At 33.4% G+C, this 21,084-nt stretch overlaps 1 protein-coding gene across 1 annotated transcript in view; it reads right to left on the bottom strand.

The window, feature by feature from the left end:
• Positions 1–21,084, bottom strand: part of LOC149732141 (uncharacterized) — a 52,259-nt gene that overhangs the window by 25,915 nt on the left and 5,260 nt on the right. The window contains exons 11-56 of the mRNA XM_089882206.1: positions 20,715–21,005; positions 20,078–20,241; positions 19,567–19,743; positions 18,919–19,048; positions 18,730–18,853; positions 18,394–18,574; positions 18,032–18,113; positions 17,744–17,899; positions 17,350–17,431; positions 16,993–17,101; positions 16,825–16,924; positions 16,303–16,501; positions 15,940–16,179; positions 15,773–15,881; positions 15,579–15,717; positions 15,178–15,377; positions 14,721–14,894; positions 14,253–14,597; positions 13,821–14,063; positions 13,283–13,405; positions 12,742–12,986; positions 12,396–12,631; positions 12,206–12,285; positions 11,499–12,002; positions 10,652–11,406; positions 9,776–10,203; positions 9,312–9,604; positions 8,757–8,971; positions 8,342–8,450; positions 8,177–8,290; positions 8,000–8,118; positions 7,651–7,747; positions 7,306–7,534; positions 6,732–6,923; positions 6,463–6,553; positions 6,299–6,399; positions 6,157–6,243; positions 5,942–6,097; positions 5,480–5,644; positions 5,080–5,183; positions 4,277–4,412; positions 3,877–4,004; positions 3,387–3,599; positions 3,195–3,331; positions 458–3,138; positions 87–374 (exon numbers count right to left, since the gene is read on the bottom strand). Coding sequence (XP_089738332.1) covers positions 87–374; positions 458–3,138; positions 3,195–3,331; positions 3,387–3,599; positions 3,877–4,004; positions 4,277–4,412; positions 5,080–5,183; positions 5,480–5,644; positions 5,942–6,097; positions 6,157–6,243; positions 6,299–6,399; positions 6,463–6,553; positions 6,732–6,923; positions 7,306–7,534; positions 7,651–7,747; positions 8,000–8,118; positions 8,177–8,290; positions 8,342–8,450; positions 8,757–8,971; positions 9,312–9,604; positions 9,776–10,203; positions 10,652–11,406; positions 11,499–12,002; positions 12,206–12,285; positions 12,396–12,631; positions 12,742–12,986; positions 13,283–13,405; positions 13,821–14,063; positions 14,253–14,597; positions 14,721–14,894; positions 15,178–15,377; positions 15,579–15,717; positions 15,773–15,881; positions 15,940–16,179; positions 16,303–16,501; positions 16,825–16,924; positions 16,993–17,101; positions 17,350–17,431; positions 17,744–17,899; positions 18,032–18,113; positions 18,394–18,574; positions 18,730–18,853; positions 18,919–19,048; positions 19,567–19,743; positions 20,078–20,241; positions 20,715–21,005 — 11,271 coding nt within the window. The remainder of the gene's footprint in view (positions 1–86; positions 375–457; positions 3,139–3,194; positions 3,332–3,386; positions 3,600–3,876; positions 4,005–4,276; positions 4,413–5,079; positions 5,184–5,479; positions 5,645–5,941; positions 6,098–6,156; positions 6,244–6,298; positions 6,400–6,462; positions 6,554–6,731; positions 6,924–7,305; positions 7,535–7,650; positions 7,748–7,999; positions 8,119–8,176; positions 8,291–8,341; positions 8,451–8,756; positions 8,972–9,311; positions 9,605–9,775; positions 10,204–10,651; positions 11,407–11,498; positions 12,003–12,205; positions 12,286–12,395; positions 12,632–12,741; positions 12,987–13,282; positions 13,406–13,820; positions 14,064–14,252; positions 14,598–14,720; positions 14,895–15,177; positions 15,378–15,578; positions 15,718–15,772; positions 15,882–15,939; positions 16,180–16,302; positions 16,502–16,824; positions 16,925–16,992; positions 17,102–17,349; positions 17,432–17,743; positions 17,900–18,031; positions 18,114–18,393; positions 18,575–18,729; positions 18,854–18,918; positions 19,049–19,566; positions 19,744–20,077; positions 20,242–20,714; positions 21,006–21,084) is intronic.

Genomic DNA, 21,084 nt, shown 5'->3' on the forward strand with positions numbered 1-21,084 from the left:
TGTAAAGCTTGCAGAACGGGTTAAGAGTGACCAGGATGAAATCCAGCCTTCTGCTATCTTGATTAATAAATACTTTAACAACTCACCAATGCCTGTTGCGAAGTCGCTCAGCATTAAACTTTCTCCATTAGATATTTGTCCTTGAAGTATTGCTCTTTGTGCATCATTTGGTTGAAGTTGATGAAGAAGTATTTCATTATTTCCATTCAAATCATGGCTGCTTATAATGAAATAGACAATAACAGCATTTGTAAAACTATAAGGCTGAATAGGTAGGTGTGGTCCGTTGTATTTCACTTCTAAGTAATATGGTTCCAAAAAATTAACCATTTTGACATCTCTTTCATTGGAGAATAAGGTTGAAACATTCAAATCTGCAAGTGAAAATGAATAAATTAAAACTGGAATTGTAAAACGAATACCTAGAAGTCAAATACAAAATAATGGTCATATTTACCTAAAAGATTATGTGTTAGACTTGTGCCCTCCAACAAACTAAATCTTGTAACTTCAAAAGTAGGTGTTGCTGGTCTTGTTGTCTTAAAAGTTTCACCAGGTATTATTCCAACTTTTAAAAACTCAGGTCCACATCTAATAAACAGTGGAACATACAAGAATCGTCCATCAGATTTAGGTAAAACCTCTAATTCAGCTTGAGCGATTACCAGATGGTGGATTCCTGGATGATTAATAGCTAAGAAACTCGAAGGTGGATATTCAAAAGTTTGTAAAGATGTAAGAGAGAGTTTTGGAAATGCTGAACTTGCGTTTGTTAACAAAGTTGTATGAGGTGAATTAATTGTTAAGTTGTCAGGTTTGCATGATGATGTGCTTATAATAAGCCTCGCTTCAAATTTGAATCTTTCAAAATGCTCGTATGATATAAGAGGTATTGATGTTATATGGCGCAAAGTAAATCCAGCACTAGAGATATATGGTTCTGAACACAACAAGTATGTCAGATGAGATTTATCAGGCAATGAAGCATCTTTTACTTGGAACTGTATAACCCGTCTGTTGGTAGATGATACAGTGAACGACCAAGATAGATAAACCCAACCACACATTCTGATGTTATTCGGTTCTAACACGGTTTGGAATTTCTGAATTGAATTTACAGAATTTTGTTCAAACAATAGTTTGTTGACATTGTGAAACAAAGAAGTAGATCCAATGAAAATATCTTTGCAGGATTCGTCCTCACAGCTTGTCTGTGTTAGCTTAAAATGAGCAGTTATGTTGAGAGTATTTGTGCTAGTTGGTCCTGTTATAGAGTAGAGGTCTAACAGATCAGGACTAACTTTATTCTTTTCTATCATTGTGTCTATTTCAACTAAAAATTCATTTCGAAATGCAGGAAATAATGATCTTGGTGGGTTAGGTACAGTAAGTCCTATCTGAAGAGGAATAACATGTGCTTTAACAAGGCTATCTTGCAAAGTAGTTGGAACATTGGAGCAATTAAGCTTCTCAGTAAGCAAGGGGAGCCTAATCACATTGTTTGACATACATTGTTCCAGTGGTAGATCATAGGCATTAGATGTTTTGGCAACTAACATCCAATGGTGAGGTGACAAGCAGCCAAGGTTTTTAATCTTACCAGAAAATACATAAAAAGTTTGGAAAATTGTAACAACTTGTCCAGGGTATAACTTTGATATGCCTGTCTTGCATTTATATTCATTACATGTAGGTGATAATGAGAGAACGGCAGTTGAAGCGGTGTTGGTCATATCTTCTGCAACCTTGTACAGATCTAACTGTAGTTGAATAAAACTTTCCTTAGGAAGTGATTTAAGAATCGTATCTCCTATATACTGAGTATGGGCAACTGCAGACAGCTCAAGCACACCATTGCTATGTATACGATAAGAGATATTGCCATATACAAGCTTCAAATCTGTAGAGCCAGTTATTAATACTGATGATTCAGCCTGTGAATTACCTCTTCCTAGACTTGATGAAATTGATGCAGATAATTTGTGCATGCCATGTAGTTTACAGTTGTCACTGGAGTTTGGCTTCAAATACAATAAACCAGATACAAAGAAATAACCTCCATACAATGTACACTGTACACCATTGTAGCAACTGTATGATTCCATTTCATCTGAGCGCTGCATTACAACATTGGTGATTATGTTCTTGATGGTTAGACTGTTTGAGGTTTTTAATGTAAAAGTTCTGTTGGTTATATTTGAAGCACTAAGTGATGTTTCTTTCGGTGAATGGAAATGAATCATAGCTTGATATTCAACTTGAGTTACAGACAGTGAGCTGATACTAAGAACATTATTTCGAAATAACAAGGACTCTACAGTCATTTTTGCTTCACATGTGCATGAAAAACCAACCCCATGCAAAGGCTCTGAACACCTCATGCTGGAGAATTGTAAACCAACATACAGAGCAACACAGAAATATCTTGAAGTTAAACACGATGGGCATTCTGATGAAGAAACATTTATTTTAAGATGACCAACTGTAAGAAGATCCCCATATTCAAACCAAGGATGTATGTTAGCAAGTTCCTGAACCGGAAGAAATGTTTTGTTTGTTATTGCAATGCCATTAATGCTACCATTGAGTTTCGTAGGAGAAGCAAAGAGCTGAAATGAAATGTTGTTGTCACTAAATGAAAAAGACTGCCCCAAGTTTAGAAAAGAAATGTTCAACAATACTTCCGAACTTGAGTTGCGTAAGTTGTATGATAAAGGCTGCCATGAAAATGAATCATTCATCAAGATGATAGAATGTTTACAGAATTTTAAAATCCCATGTTCCTTTGGTAATGTTGACTTCGTAAGACAAAAAGTGCCAGAATTTGTGAAATTACCACAATTGTGATGTGTTTGGGTTGGCACTGGATAAAGAGAAGTATCTGTTTTAACTGGAATGCACAAGCTTTGATTTAGGACGATATCCTCGCTGTTTAGGACTAAATTCACTGGTACAAGGCATATCTGTTTCACTGTCTGACAAATGCTTCGGGTAATATTGAAACTTGCTAGAACATGAAACTGTTTTGAAGAGTTAGAATGTTCTACATGATTGTTGTGCAAGCGAATATCTGAGTTTGGGAGCAAATTGTAGGAGCATTCAAGTTGATTCACTTTGCTGATATGATGACAAGACAGGCTGTAAGGAACATAATTAGGTAAAGGTTGTAAGGGTTTAACTCAAAAAGTTCCTACCTTGTCCGGTTTAGTGTAAAGTGGGCATTGGAGACAATTATAGCAGTTTTAGAGCGAAAGTGGCTGAATTTTGGAAAAGCCGATATATCTGAATATTGATTTTCTACATTGACTGTCAGTGAGACCTTAGATTCCAACTAATAAATAAGCAACGTGTCAAAAAAAGTTAAAATATTTTTATAACAATTTTACCTCTGGATAAATAACTTGCGTTTCTTTTGATCCAGAAATGTTATGTTTCAAGATGTTAGACTGTGGGCAGGGGAAATAAAGTTTATAAGAAGCTGTGTTGTCTGAATTATTGTATGTGTCCAGCTCATTGCCGAGAACTTGAATATTTGGAAGTATTATCACTGTCACATATACAAAGCTACCACACATTGATTGCCGATTGTCAATGTAATCCTGAAAAGATGTTAATGGTTTGTGTTTAGGTTCTTAAATACATTGATACATATATAGAGAATTGTACAAGCTATTTACATGTACAATGGTGGACATCCAGTACAAAATATTCTTACAAAAAAAAAACATTAATTCGTAGGGGCACAGTATATAAATTTGCTCCCCTTCAAAGAATTGGAATTTGTGTAACACTACATGCAAAAAAATTTTACTAAAATACAAAAGAAATACTAAATAACCAAAAGTAGTATATATCGGTAGAGAAAATATTTGTTACCTTTAGATTAAGGTCTCCATTTAAATTAACATTTTCGCTTGAAGCAAAGCTTTTTTCCTGTGTATACCGATCTTTACGTAGCTCATAATCTTGCTGAAGGTTTAGCATAACAGGTAATTGATATATTCCTGGTAATATAAAATTGTAATGTTGAGTGAAAATAAAAAGAGTTGGTTTAAGGACGAAAGCAGTCAGAACTAAATGTTAATTAAGATAACAAAGCAATCAAATTAGAGTAAAATGTTACATTTTTCTGCAACCCTCTAGAACGATGCTTTGTAAACCTTAAAATATTTATCAAAATACTCTTTTTAGAACATTAAGTACAACAAGTTTACATCTATTTAAAAAAAAAGATTTATTTTAAAATGTAATAATTAAGGTTACAACCATTACTAACCTGTAGTAATGAGAGTAGTTTTAGATATTCCAAGATTTGATTTAATTTGTTCAATTAAAGCAGATGAGAGGAAGGGTTTATGGTCAGATGCTAACATAACAATGTGAGCATTGTATCCCAACTCATTAAAGTAAACCTGAGATTAAGAACGGTTTCTAAAGATATTCAGTGCCATTAATTAAATGAATAAATGTAACTTGTTTGATTACTCGCGGTTGGAGAAAAACACAGTGGTAAATGACTTGCCCAAGGACACATACGCTCACAATGATAGCCGCAACGAGCCCTGAATTGGTAACTTCTAGGTTAGAGGCGGACACGAAAACTGCCTCGGGCAACACAAACCAGTGAATAGTTCATACTGCCAGTAATAATGAAAATTGTCTGACGCCGTGGCAAAGTGGTTAATGCACCTGCCTTTAACCCACAGGTAATGAATTCAAGGCTCGTCCCTACGATCAATATGGGCGTACGTGTCCTTCGGCAAGACATTTACGACGATTGCTCGAACCCAGTGGTCACTAATGGGTTGTCCAAAATCCAAATTATCAGCCATACAAAAATTGTTTAAAAAATTCTCTATAAAGTAACATACATTGTAACTAGTAAGCTGGTACGAGGTGTATGAATACCTATGTTATAACGACTGTCGTTTCCGGCCACATGAGGATTACGTAAGTTACATTCTTTGACTCAAATTCAAATGGATACAGGCAAAGCCTGACTAATTTTAAAAAACGAAACTTTTTGATAGGATTACAAACCAGCTCGACCATTAAGTACATTTTAACAAATTAACTTACATCGTTAGTAAAAATAATCTGAGCACTTAGTGAATATTTTAGGTTTATCCAACTTGTTCCATTTGTTTCCATTGAGAAGTGAGTTACACGAAGGTCACAAAAACCTATAAATATAACACAACCCATGAAAGGTTAAGATTCTAGTTGATAACCTCTTAAATGTATTTTACCAAGCTCCAATTTAATACATTATCATATCAATAGTTTGTTGCATTTGTTCGAAAATAAGTACGGATGCAAGAAACAAAATAAATGTGATTTCTTTCGATCTAAGATTTTATAATTTTGGGGGAATTATCGTAATAAAAAAGGGACTAGATCAAGTACTACTGAACTCTCAGTAAATAAATAAAGCACATTCAATGGTGTATTCAAACAAGTTATTTTTTAAGTTACAAACCTTCACAGATTGCATCATCTAACTTAGGAATTGTAACCAATTTAGAAGTCATAATTCCTTTCCTGTTACTTCTGTTGCGAAATGAAACCTTTACTTTGGCATCATTTTGACCACATCTTTCAAACACTTGTTTTTTTGTCAAAGAAAAAGTCGCAGATTTCGTTGCTACAAAATAAAAACAAGTTATCGGGGAATAGTGTCCCTTTTTTAACAATTATGAAAAGGTTGTAAAATTATTAACAAAAAATGTTAATAATGGAGGTAAAAATAGGAATAGGTATATATATTAAAGATTGTTTTGTCTGTATGGTTACATTGACAAAGTTAAAAATAATTTTCAATAAATAAAATAGCAGAAAGTACAATCAAACACAGGTGCTATAACATACTAACAGTTAAAAGAGAAAAAGAAAAAAAAACATTGGTAAATTGGAATAAAAATAACATAAATTTAGTTTTAACCTTGAAAAGGTCCTTGACAGAGACGATACAATTGTGCATAGCAAACATAACCTTCAAGAGCTGCTTCAGTGCTGCTTTGATATAAGATAACTCCACAATTATATATTTCACTATACAGGTTTGGTTGACCATTATTCCACCCCTCCAATATATTTGCTAAAAGAAAGTTATTTGTGATTTTGTTCATTTATTTAATGTTTTTTTATTTTGCTTACATTGTGTGTAGGTAGATTTTCTTGGTAAAAGAACTTCAGTTCCATCCTGCCAAAGCCAATCACCATATTTCAACACAGAGTCCGTACCTGCATAACATTTCCACATACTTTATAATATCAGTTGAATGATTGAGTGACTTACCTATCCATATCCTTCTATTAAGTCCATTAATATGAGCATACCATGCAAAAACAGGGATAAAAGCAGGGTCTTTTAAAATGGCAAGTCTGTAGCCAAAGTTTCTGTGATAAAAGACATTTTTAGATTGATAAAATAATTGTGACCACACATGCCCATTTTCTTACCTGCACAAATCATCAGCATGTTCATACAATGAATGACTTCGGTCGATATTGTAGTCATAACCATTAGCGTAAAACGAACTTGCTGAATTCACTGCAAACATGTATTGACAACAATAAATTAACTTTTTGTAAAACTACCACAAAATGTTCTATTCTGTACAAATCATGTTTTATGGTCAGATACGTCTATGAGCAGAAATAAGAATATTTTCTCCAAAAAAACAAATAATATCAAATTTACTAAAACAATGAATCTGTTTATAACTAACATGTATATTCATTCATTGTCAAGGGTATTGAATACTGATGGTCAATACACTTTCCATTGTGATCTGTGAGACAGAATTCCAACTGAGAAACTATGTCCAGTTGAGCTATAGAGGAAGCAGCAAGTTTACTGTCATTACGGACGATACTAAACCCAACATTGAATGTAAATGAACGATATTCCAAAGAATTTCCTAAAATAAATTAATTTGTTATTTTTAAACAGGGGTGGTTCTTTATTAAAAATTATTTCAAAGGTAGTAAGGGTGCAAATATAGGTAATTAAAAATTTAATATGTAAAAAAAGGTCTGGAAAAAATATGTCTTAGAGTTGAATATGTCTTAGAAAAACAGTCTTCACCTAGATTTGATTTTATTTGAAATTAATTTAATTTGATTTATTTGAATTAATACTCTAACTTAACTTTAAAGATAAGTTTAGTCTACTCCTTTGATTACAACAACGAACACTGTATTAATTTCAACAACGAAGAAATGGGTATTAACCACAAAACATCAGTCGATAAAACACGCTATAAATAAATATATAAATGAAAAACTGTGTATTATAACTACCTGGTTCTCCAGGGACCAAAGCAACTTCTGCAGAATCCAGAGCAAACCAAATCCCATTGGCTGGCTTGGAATCTTTTACCGAGCACAAGGAATTCCATATTGTTGAATTAATAACAGTAGTTGCAAAATTATTTTGGGTGATTGTCTCATATTCTGCTGCAGAGTCCCCATGCACAACCACAGTTACATAGCCAGGATGTAAGCCACATATTTCAGCTGTAACTGGTACCTAAAATTAATAATAAAAAGTTATAACGTCATAATATGTAATAAATGGGTTCTTTATATATTAAAACAAGTTTAAAGAGAATTTTAATTATTTTAACTTTGTTTGACAAGACTTACAGTAAAGTTTACATTGATATTTTTGACCGCATGCACAAAGTGGTCACTGATCAAAATACTTGCATCAACTTGAGACGAAACAGTGGAAAGATACTGGCTGAAATAATAAATGTAATGTTAAGTTAGAAATAAGTTAATAAGTTGATTTCTACAATGGAGCAAGTAAAAATTCGCTTTTTTCTTGGCATTTGGTAAACTTCAATACATTAGAGCAACACATTCTTGACCAGAAGCTTGAACACAAGTAGCAGGTATTGTGTCTAGCAGTAGTTTGGTATGAACTCTGGCCAGCACAATGTATCAGTAAGTGCCTAACTGAAAATCTACCATCAAAATAAGAAGAATTTACCTGTATGATAGCGGTCCCACTTCTACAGCAGTTACTGCATTAAATTTAGCAGTGGTGTGCAGAAACAACTTAAATCTGAGCTTTGGTTTAACCAGCTTAGCATTCTTTACATTATACACCTTTCAAAAAATAAAAATATCAGATTTTTTTACACACTATAAATAAAACACTTTTTACTTGAATTGATACATTAAGACTTAATTTGTCAGAGAGGTTTTCCGTAATTTCTTTTGGGATCTGCCATTCTGTTGCACCAATGCCATAAACATCTTCAGGGCAAAGTAGAAGAACCTACATTCAATTCAAGTTATGATTTGAACTAAAAATTAGTTTATATATTACCGATTTTTTAATGCTGTTGTTTTCCAAGTTTTTATCCATTAAACTGCCTGAAGAAGAGACCTGGATATAAAGTTGCATTCTTCCACAATGCTGGTTTAAAATACTCGATCTAACAAGATGAAAAAAAAATTAAAACAGAAATTGTATTTCATTTAAAATAAACCTTAAATTTACAACATTAACTATTTTTAAATATATTGTGTTTTTACTTTTTGGTTCTGATCATTGTCGATTACCCTTTATAAAAAAATCATATTTTATAGCTTTGTAATAACACAATATAATTAGAATACAGTAAGAATTTTTTTTATATTTCTCTACGATTACATGAATTAATATTATAAGAAAAAACGGAATTAAACTATATAAAAAGACGGAATTCACAGTTGTTTTACCACTAATACAAAGTACTAACCTGATAACAACAGTGATATCTGCATTGTAAGTATTTAATGTATGGTTGTTTAGTGTACTCGCATACGTAAACTGACTTCTAGCAATGTTTTGTGAAGGTATTTCACTCAAGTCAATACTAGAAGGATCAGCATCCAACCCATGTAAACCAGAAGTAATTGAAAATATGATTCCATTATCAAGATGGTTTAAAACAGAGGTCAGTTTCAGAGTTACCTGTAAACAGATATACTTAAATAAATAAAAAAATCATAAACACTTCAGCAATTTGAATGAATAACAAATGACAGGGAACTGTCAGATTATATAACATTGTTGACATTTCTGCTCAAGATTTACTATTTATATACTTTTTGGATCGTTTTTGTGTCTGTGATAATTTGGACTTGAACCAGATATCTTTTGGTTACATGTTGAAAACTCTAACCACTCTAGTAGCCAAAATAACTTTCTATTAACATGATCACAATGACTATAAGAGTATACTAAATCGAATTAAAATTTTAGAAAAAAAACTATACCACAAAACATTGATCAAAATAATTAAAATTGTTACCTTAACTTCAACTTCTAAATTTTCTGTACTATTTGCAATGGTAATTTGATTACTTCCATCCTTAAAACTCAATTCAAGTTCAGTTGATTGGTTAACACAATTTGCAGGGAAAACAACATAGTTGTTGTCTAAGACTTTCTCTTGCATCAATTTATACTCTCGCCACGTACTTGTGGGGTTTGCAAGTATAATCAGATATTTGGTGTTTTGACAGTCAGTTATGGCAACAGGGTGCAGAGTTACACTAGTAGTAACTGAAAATTGTCTGTAGTTTGTATATAAGGAGTTCATTTCTGCAGATCAAGAAACATAAATAACTCCCGTTAATAAATGTATGCTAAATATAAATGGAGAATATTTTGCTTATGTGCAGCATGTTGAACATTAGCATGCTACTTATCAGCTTGTTTTACCAATAAGAAAAATACGATGGTGGTAAAATTCCATTATTTGTACATAGTCACCTTCAAAATTTCCAAAAGATACTACGGTGTCATCACTAATTACAGTGTCTGTATCATCCCAAAATACATCATCAGATAAAAAGCCTTGAAAAGAAACAACACTTGCTAGTTGTTGCAGTGTCAAAGTAGAAACATCGGCAAGCAACAGGTTCAGACTAATTTCAACGTCCTGCTTGCCAATTGATGATAGTTTAACTGGGAATTGGGAAGATGTGAAAGTATTTTTTCCTCCAAAAACTGATATAGCATCATGTGTACAGGTAGATAGAATTTGAAAATGTTTTTCATTATTTGTATTGTCAACTTCAACAAGTTTAGATGAGTTCTGTTCAAGTAGTTTCATTTTCATGTTTAAGATCACTGGACGTCCACAAAGATAACCAAAACTTGAAAGGTTTGAAAGGTCAAGTGAAACCGATTTCTCTTCTCTATAATGAACAGATTGTTGGAGGTTTAAACTGTTTAGGTGATTTTTAAATATATCTAAGTGTTTTTTTATAAAACAGAGAATACCTACACAGGTTGTGTTTTTTTGTTTCTGTTGGAAGTTTAACTTGATAATAATTAAACGTAAATGGGTCATTCAATGGGTCAAGTGTAGGACCAAGCTTACTTTCTTTTGATCAAATGTAAATATGTTTTTAACTGAAAGCGTGTTATACTAACCTAAGTTTTGTAGCTGTATACTATTTTGGGTTTAAAACGTTTCTAAATCATCGCTACCGTAACCGAAGAATCAAATAAGGGTATTATTGGTATTATTTTAAATTACTAGTATGAAGATAAAAATTAGGTTTTAAAATTGGTTTGCTTGGTATTAAAATGTGGTACAAACAAAAGCCAACATGACTAGTAAATCAACCCTGATTAATTCACCTGAATCTTACAGTATTGGACTCCACTAATCCCCAAGTTGCTCCACCACTTGCTGTTCCCACATTAAGAACCATAGGCTCTAATTCTTGCTCAAATACTTCTTCACTTGATCGTAACGAAAATGAATAGGATGTAGGGGCATATGTTTGCCTTTCAAATTTTCGGTATTTTTCCGGAAGGTATTGAATTTCTGGAAACTTTAGCTCAGCAATGGTGTTTAACATCAAACTCTCTGAGTCTAAAGTCCAGGTTATGCTTGTTAAAGTTTGGTCATCGCATACATTATTTTGGAAGCAGACTGACACAGGGATAAGATCATAAGGAATGATGACGAAAGCTGAAGCTGGTAATATTGGAACCAACATACAGTTTATATCAACTATTACATCAGTTGTTGACTGTGTGTAGGGTAAAGCCAAATTCAAGTTATTATGTAGGGTGAAAGAAATTGTTGCTTTTGAATGATGAGCGAATTCTTGACAAACACATTCATCAGCAGAGAAGTTAATATTGAAAGCAGTGTTGACAGTTTTCTGTGGTTGTAGTTCCACCTGTGGTAGATGTTCAAACTCTGCAACTTGCCAAGTACACGTGGCATCACTGGCATGAGCTTGCACTGAAATTTTGTAGCCAGAACTTGGAACAGGGTACAGTCCATGGTTCGACATGTTTCCACTGATTAAAATTGGATAGGAAAACAGAGGGTTGAATAGAAATTGATTTGTGCCAGATGTGATATTACTTCCAGCTGAAACCTAAATAAAAAATTTAGTAATTAAATTTGAAATGAAAACTATAGTTTAAAATTTTTATTTAAATCAAAACAAATATTAAGTTAGTATTTTACCTTTAAACTTTGTAGTTGCACCACATTACCCAAACAACTGGTATGTACATTTGTGACTGAAGATATACCATTCACACCACCAGGTTCAGCAATAGTCACATTGATATGAAGTGTTTGATCGCAAAGGTTATGACTCCAAGGCAAACTTAGATGGAACATAGATTCACCGCTATAATAGTTGTCAGCAATATGCTCAAGTTGTAAAATTACAGTATGATGATGCACAGGGTGATCTAGGTGACTTGTAACCGGTTTGACATAGATCATGATGGAAAATGATTGTGAAATAGGCAACTGGTTTTGGGCATGAGAAGCTACTACATAAGAGTAGACAGAGAGAGAAAAATTGAAGCTGTTGTCATTAGGTTTGTGAAACACTTGTCCCAATATATTTGCATTGGAGGCTCTGAAATGTGTTATGTAGGTGTGATTGACCAAGCAAATTTTGGAGTCAAATGGCATCAGTGCTGTTAGAAAGTTGTTGGATTCATCCCTTTCCATTATCTGATAAAAAAACATGGTTACATTAGATGCTAATAATTATAAGAACACATAATAATAAAAAAATGATTAAAACAGTATTTAGTGGAATTAAAGAGATATATTCCTTTATTAATCTGTATACAAGAACTGTAATGTTTGCTAAGTGTAATTGGTTCATTTTAGTTTGGTTATGTAGATTATGATTAAAAATATAGTTTTTTTACTTTTCCACTGAAACCATCTTCATCAATATTCATAGTGCTATCAATCCAAACACCAACATAACATTGCTGGTCTGAATCTCCTGCAAAAAAAGAGGATACAACTATTAGATATGTTGGAGTAATAAAATCTACCATTGGTTCCCATTATTTTTATGTGTTTAATATGTTTGCAATTTACAAAAACGCTTGCCTTTGCAGCAGTCCTTGACGGCATATTTTTGTTGTACAGCAAACTTTCCACTTAAAGAAAGAATGGTTCCACTATACTTAATTGCCTTTTGAAGATCGGCAATATTGTCGGCAGATTTGAAATATGCGATTGGGTTTGCACCACTTCGTTTTAAGATAAGAGATGAACTTGTAAAGAACATAAAATCAAAATGGGTGTTCCCGGCAACTGAGTCTTTGATGGCATCCATGGCATAACTGCACAAAAGAAATAAGATGTTAGAGCTAAGAATAAATAAAAAAATAATCAAATTTATACCTTGGATTGTAAAAAAGTTAAAACAGTTCAGAAAGCATACAATACACACCTTGAGTCTGTGAAAAAGACAGAAACATCTAAGTTGAAGAAAAAGTTTAAATCAGTTGAATGTATGCCCGTGTTAGTAGCAGAATCAGCTTTTGAAATTCTAAATTGTGGAACCAAGTCTATGTGTCGACTAACGTCACAGCTGACACTTAGAAGCGCTGTTGCACGATTGTTTTGTGTCAGCGCGAACCGAATACTGGAAATCTTCTCGCTGTTGCCAGGAATAACTTCCAGGTGAATATACCTCTGTAAATGGGAGAAAAGCAACCTTTTCAACATCATTGCTCTTTAAAAAAAAATAAGAACACAACATTATGTCATGAGCCATTTTCAAAAATATCTTGGGTTGACTAATGTAACAATTTGAACTGTTTTATTTTTAAATGAATGAATAATAAATTTAAACCATTACTTTTATATTTTTAATAAACAAAAACTGAAAATAGTCACCTAAATTATCACTCTCAGTATCTACAATCCCTTGTTTTTTTTCAATAAATTAATATTATTATTAGTTTCAGATTTTTTAATTTTAATTCTACCTGCAGCCTGCATAGGTTACTTTCTGGTAGAACAATATACCCGCGTGCAACATAAACATTTGTAGCTTGTTTCTTGAATCCAGTTGATAATGGAGGGGATATGATCCACGATTCATCTATAGTCTGAAAAAGCACAAACATGACTGTAGACCATTAACTAAAAAGGTTTGGTTGTGTGAGCCCAGGTTGAAAAGCTTCATTTTTATGAACTGCCTTGTTAAAAAACTCTTAGCGAGGATTTAAGCATTTTTGTACTTATTTAGTAGAACTTTATATAGGGACATTATTTATCAACACCATTTTGTGTTTTACCACAAGTTACACAACTTGTTTGAACTTGGAGGAGAAATTCTAAATTTGTCATTAATTACTTTGCATGCACCAGTTGAAACTGATGAAGAAAGATTGTTCTGTACACTGCTGCGGTAAACTGCCCTTTAAATAGGTAATCTATTCATAAAGCTTGAATAAGTTCCACTTCTATAAACATATTACAATGTTTAGCAAATATAAAATGCCCTGATCCTTTCCTACATACCGCAATGTTTATAACATTCTCTTTTCCTAAAAAGTCACTGGATGACGTCACGCGAAACAGCACGTGAGCAGATCCATCTTCTGCATCATCTAGTTCTCTGCTGATATCAGATGATAAAGATGTGACAGCTAACGTAAAAGTTGCAAGGTTGGGCACAGCTAAACGAAGAGGGACTTGAACCCATGATACTTCAACTTTACGATCTTGGATTTGGAACACATCATAAGAGCATGTATAGTTGAACTATGAGAAAAGAACCTTGGTTAAATGGTTAAACTTAACTGTATATAACTCTTATATAAGTTTTTACCCATAGTTACCCATAGTTACCCAAGTTACCCAATCAAATGAATATATATATTGCGCATATGAACGAATACAACTATGCTATACTACATGGACATGGCATATTTAACAGGTAAAAGGAAATACCTTGGTAAAGAGTTTATGTTTAGTGATTAAAGAAGTGGTTGGTCCAGTAGTATCCATCTCTGCAATGAGATATATTATTCCACAGTAATCTAAGTTTGCCGTTTCAATCTTTAAATGAAACTGATGTTCAACTTCCAAAAGCATCTTCTGCGAATTCCATTTTGAGCTCAACATAACATGAACATCAGAGGAAATATGACGAGACATAAAGAGTGGAGTTCCAGTGAGAGAGGAAGAAAAAAGTCGGTAATCATCTGGTATTTCTATGTCTTTATTATCAATCTCAGAATCAAAGGAGAGGTAGTAACGAATTGTAGCTCGATTTTCTTTTACATCGTCAAGTGACTGTAAAACAGCAACTAAGTTATAAACGAAAAAGTAGCTTTCGTTTTGTCTACACTTTAGGTTTAGGGTCATGTTATTTACATGGCATGTCAACAAAAGTTACAACAATTTTAAATCAGTAACCTGCAATATGCTGTTGTCAATTAGCGAAGGTCGAACTTCAGAGACAATGGTAACTTCCAGGTCGCCTTTTGCAATCGTTGGTTCAGCGTCTAATCGTTGTAGCTCAGCTGATACATCTGCATTCACTGATAAACTAGCAAGACTGTATTCATACGTTCCTGGTTTACAAAATACCTAAAATGCAGTTTTAAAAATGTATCAATAAATGTAAATCATTTATCTTTAAAAAGCAATAACAGACGTTAAAACATGTATTCTGTTTTATACAGCTGAAGTCTACTTATGACATACCATATGTGTAATTTTGTGGGTTATTTATTCCTAAATTTTATTAATATTTATATGTGGAACACATTAAATGAGTAAACTAATATTTAAGTGTCTTTTATATATGTTTGTACTTTCATGTATATGCTTATCTATTTCATTACTAACTATAAACATAAAAATTACTAACTTTTAGTGGGAATGATCTGCTATCATAACTTGACGCGATGCCATTATTATCTGATGTAATATACGCAACAACGTAAAGAGGTGAGATGCAGAGTTGTGTTGGAACATGAAGGTCAAGTGATGCATGTTTAAACGAAACAGAAGCTCCAGGTAGAAGTGGGGAGCTGAATTTTGCTCCATTGGATGGATGGAATTGTAAACCTGCAAAGTAAATTGTGTTTAATAATACTTTATTTTGTTTGTTCAGTTAAAGTGAAAGTCAGAATAGTTTTTTAAATTAAAAAAAAAACATAAAGTAATAATAAAGTGAACATGCAGAAGTTAAAACCAAAAAGCATGACCGATACATTAAACAGATAACACACCAGAACAAATATTTGCATTAGTATAAAAGTTAAAAACCTGAATCTATCTGGACAGCTGAAAATGACAAATTGGATACGTCTTGTGATAAATATAAAGACAGCTTCAGGTCAAGCACTCCACTTGTTGGGTTTGGCATGATGGTTTGTGTGCCCGAGTTTCGAATCGAACCTGACACCTGTAATGTTGTATATATGTAGCTCATGTCAAAAAGTGTTAAATGCCTATTAAACCTGCATGGCCGTTGTAAGACCAGCAGTTACAAATCCTGAAGGAGAAAGAACTTCAAAATGATCAAAGGTGAGTTTGAGTTTGGGACAAGAAATGAATATGCTTGTGCATCTAAAACAAAAGTGAAATGTTGTTGTTAAATATTCAGCAAAATTATTATGATCCATACTGTATGGGTCCATCGTCTGCGATTTCTGTGAGATTCGACAACTGCCCTGCTGTGTCTCCAACCCAAGAGCAAGCCTCAACTTCTGAGCCACAAAAACGAAGAGCGGCAACATCATCTAAGGTTACTCCGACTCCATCTTCCATCAAGACTTCCCACGAGGATAAACCTCCTGACTGAACAACGGCCTTTTCTGTCAATTTCACCCCAGAAGATGGAGAATATGACAAAAATACAAGATCACTGCAAGAAAAAATATTTACATAAGGCATGTTGTGGGATAAACAGACAGTTTTAAAAGAATAAGTAGAATATGTCACATATCATTAAATTTGCCCATGTTTTTAAACAAATAGATGCACTCACTTAGATAAAGCCAAAGAGTTCACTCGCTTAGTGAGAAATATTTTCGGCGACATTCGTGATAATGGCTGAAAACGGTATTGGGAAAACTGTAATGGATCGTTGGAGACGAACTTCACTGATAACTTGATCGGGCATTGAACTTGAGGTGACCAATCCATGCATGAAACGTGAAAACTTAAAACTGAGACTTTTACTTCACCTGTAAAAGACATTAAATCGTTATCAGTAGAATTTAAAGCTTTTTTTGAAATTACTGGAATGGCCTTTGAAAATTTGTATATGGTTTACAATTGAGTGACTGAAACAATTGGTACCTATTTGTATGTGATAAATGCAAGTGCATACATGAAGAGATATAGTGACAAAATGACAGTTGGTTAAACATGTTTATAGTTTAAAACATAGGTACAACTAATTGGTTTAACATCCCGGCCGCTTCACTGATGACAACATTTAATTATACAAGAGGTTACATGTTGATTATAAAAAGTTTTAAACCAACAAGTTATGTTTCCAACTTACTTAATGCACACAAAATCTTGGTGAGGGGAATGGACAGTTGGTTGTTATCTTTCACCGATTCACTCAGATGAGACAAAGCTTTGCCTGGTTCCACTTTCAACTGATAATAAGTTGTAACTTTAATCAATAAACAATATAAAGTTATTTTACACAAAGTAAAAAACTTACGAATAATTCCGCACTGTCTGACTGACATGTCTGTTCTAGAGAAAATGTGCCGAGCATCCTAACGTACATTTGCTTGCTGTTTTCCTCTATTAATGAACCAAAGGTCTCACTGTGAGACAGATATAATTTTTAAATAAAATGCAGTAAAACACAAAGTAGGCTAGAAACTAATGGGTATAAAAATAAACACATTTCCTTTATTGCTAACCAATGTATGATTGTTACTGTTATGGTGAAAAACAAAATTCACCACCAGTTATCGGGGTAAAAAAACATGCTTAACTGTTTTAATTTTGCACATATAATGTTACACAAAATAAAAAAAAACTAATTAGCAAATAAAAATTATTAAGTTACCCCAAGCCTGGCAGGACGGTGACTTCGTGTAAAGTAGTTTCCATGGTTGCAAACTTTTTTGAAACTTTTAAGTCGAATTGAACTGTAATTACAACAAGCTATTATACAAATGCATTATTTTAAATAGAAAAAAAATAAACAACCACTAGATCCAAGTCGTTCAAATCAAATGAAATGAACGACTGAGTGTAAATTATTTTTGCCCCATGGCTGAGAAAAGTCAAACATAATAATCAGGATTTCCCTGTGAGTGATTATTATGTCGGATTATTATTCAACGTAAAAAGAAGGATTTATAAAGAACAGCTAGGTCAGAGCATTGAAATTAGGTGTCTTGCTTAAAATGACATACGTCCTCAGTTGTACCTTTTTTGGGAAAAGCAAAATAACTTACGATTAAAGTTTGTATTGTCGCTCTCAAGGGCAAGGGGAACATCACAGTATGGGTAGATTGTGCATGATATAATGAAGCTGGCTGTTATGTTGAAGGGAAGTCCGGTGTATATGGGTCCAGGAGAAAGATGGATGAAGTTTGAAATGGCGAAGATGTCTAGAATAGAAAATGGGTCACTTTATGCCAAAAATTTTTTAACTAAACTTAAACGTAGCTTAAGTCTAGTTTGGTATTGACCCGTTAATAAAGGGGAAATGAAAAAGATTTATTTATAAACAACAATATTACCGTTCTGACAACTTCTAATGATCTTCTGTGCCAGATGGTTGTTGTTTGTGTCAATCTCTTGAAGATCATCAACCATTTTCGCCTTGGTTGATAAATTAGTTGCATTATTTAATATTCATAAAATAAAAATAATAAAGGAAACTGCTTTTTTATGCAGTTTTGGGTGATTTGTTCATGGATAAGAAAAGTTTGATTACTTACACTGATTCATATAATACAGAACAAATTTTGTGTTAACATGTTGTGTTAGTGGTCAATAAGACACATTATATATTCGCAAATATTATGTGGTAAAAACAAAATATATATGTCTTGTATGCATGAGTACCACAGTATAACTTCCAATAAATTAGTAAAAATACCTCTAGAATAGCGTATATGGGTCCACATAAAGCAGTGTTGGTAATAACAGGAATAGAGTAAGTGCCGGGAACAACGTGACGAATCGTGCTTCCATTAGCAACCGTATTACCAACAGATGGAAGAAACCCGGAGAAAACGCCATCTTCAATCAGGGGTGAAGTGGAAAACCATAATTTTGTCCTAAAGTAGAAAACAAATAATAAATAAGTTGATCGGCCTGCTCATTTTAATATATGGTAATGTTCTATTCTATGTGAATAAGGTCCTTGTTAAACCACATTTTGGGTATTATTCCATAAGTTTGATTGTACTGTGATTGCAGATTTTGGACTTACGCGTATGAATACACTCCAAGTTCTCCTTGTGGTGAAGACTGTGCAGAGATGTGTGCTGTAATGTGCGCTGTAGCTCCAACTACTGGTGATACGGAAAAGTATTCGACTCTCACGTCTTGTTGGTCTGGACAGAATAGAGGAATAGTTAAACTAATTGTTCAATTACAGAATTTAGAAAAGTTTTTATACTTGTGGTTGTTAGTTCTTGCAGCATGCTGTTTGTTGATTGGCTAATCCACTGAGGCGTAACTGTTTCATGTATACGTGCATCCAATGGCATGAAGGCAATATGTAAATATAAATCTCCTTCAGTTCGAGTCTGTAAACAAAAGGTTAAGCTGTAAAGAACTGCAGCTGTACTTTATGAAATCAGAATTTGTATCCTGTACAAGATAAAACTTAGCATGTAGTAGTTAAATGTAAGATATGTATGTAACCCGGTATGTTATGCAGCTATCTTATTTCATTCATATCGTTAACATGTACGCATCTTGTAAGTTATTGTTTTTTTCACCATTGTGGGCGTATGTGCCTTGGGCAAGACACTTAACGGCAATTGCTCCAACCCAGTGTTCACTAATAGTAATAGGTTGTTCAAATTATATAAAAAAAATCACCCACTAAGTAACATACATGGTAACTTGTAAGCTGGCACGAGGTGTATAAACACCTGTGTTATAATGATTGCCGCATTCCGGCCGCGCCAGAATAAAGTAAGTTACATTCATTCAGGATTTAATAGTATGTAGGGCTTATACTTTTGTTAAATATATATTACCATTTAAAATACATTGTTTTACACTGGTGAGAGTAAGACTATATTGGCAAAGGCGTAACCTTAATAGAAGATATTTTTCCGCCATCAATTACTACGATGATGTCATCCATAAATATGCTTTCCCCTCTTTTAAGATTCTTCAGACGAGCATATTTAGGTAACTCGTATGAATTGGTGACAATGTCTTCCATCATTTGGGTCGATGTGGTTGGAGTTGCACTTACTGAGAGATAAGCCTGAATGAGGAATTACCAGAAGAATAACTTTGAAGACTTTTCTTAAAATATTTATAATCAATACTATTTATTCGGGTCACATAATAAAAACTGTTTTTTTTTTAAATGTATTTATATCATATAGTACTGTGAGGTAATAGGGATATTGTGCACATAAAACATCTGATATTTTGTAATTGTGTTTTTATCAAATAACAACGTGATTTTTAGGTTTTCAGAATTTAGTTATATTGTATATAATTCTGTAAATATTCCTTGTTTACTACCAAATGGAAAGATAATAGAGGATAAAAACATGAACCATCTTACCCCATCCTACTACATCTATATTTACCTCCACTTGTATTGCACTTTCCAGTGTAATAAAATCTGCATTATATAAGTTAGTGATTGATCCCGTGATATAAATAGAGGTGTGAACGTTTGTCCAGATCCGGTTCTGACCAGTCGTAGTTAGCTTGGGAAATTTGATGGACCAATCAGTGAGCTGAACGTAATCTGAAATATCAGCATTGGTTAGCTACTACAAGTTTAAACTACATTGAAGGTATCTAATAAAAGCGTGCGTCAGGACAGTTGGTTAGCACCCCTGCCTCAAACCCAGAGGTCCTGGGTTCAAGGCTTGTCGTTGCTATGATTGTGGGCTAAAGTGTCCTTTCACAAAATCCACAAAAAATAACAACCCACAAAGTAACATACTTGGTAACTCCTAAGCTGGCACGAGGTGTATGAACACCTGTGTTATAACAACTGTTGTTTTCCAGCCATCGGAGGATAAAGTAAGTTACTTTCATTCATTCATAATAAATGCTGCATAGTTCTTTGAGGGATATGAAACAGAAACAGAAAATATCTGTGCCACAAGGATTGTAGTTGCCCACAAAAAAGCATTGGGACTACAATTTCTGCAGCTTATACCAAGGCAAAACCAAATATTGGTCCACATAGTCCTTATCTATTCATATTCTTACCTTTATTACAAAATGCTGTGAGTTGAATTTCTGAGCTAGCGAGTTGATATTGTGGTAAAGTCCCTTCACACGGAGATTCTATTTTTAATTGCTGAGAATTTATCAAGTCAAGATGGTTCTCAACATAATGTAAGTTCCATGAGATGACGTCGGGAGGTCGAAGTCCTGTCGACGTGCATGATGATGTCATTAACTGTATTTCGGCGACTTCGAGAGCAACAGACCAAACTTTTAACTCAGCAAGCTGCCATGTGTCCGATGTCGGGGAGAGGATGGATACAAAATCGCCATCTGAAATGAAGCCCTAATAATTATATACTTAAAAATTAAAAAGAAAATTCCTTAAAAATTTAAAAAAAAAATTAATAAA

Source organism: Ciona robusta, chromosome 8 (assembly GCF_009617815.1).
Source record: "Ciona robusta chromosome 8, ASM961781v2".
NCBI lineage: Eukaryota > Metazoa > Chordata > Ascidiacea > Phlebobranchia > Cionidae > Ciona > Ciona robusta.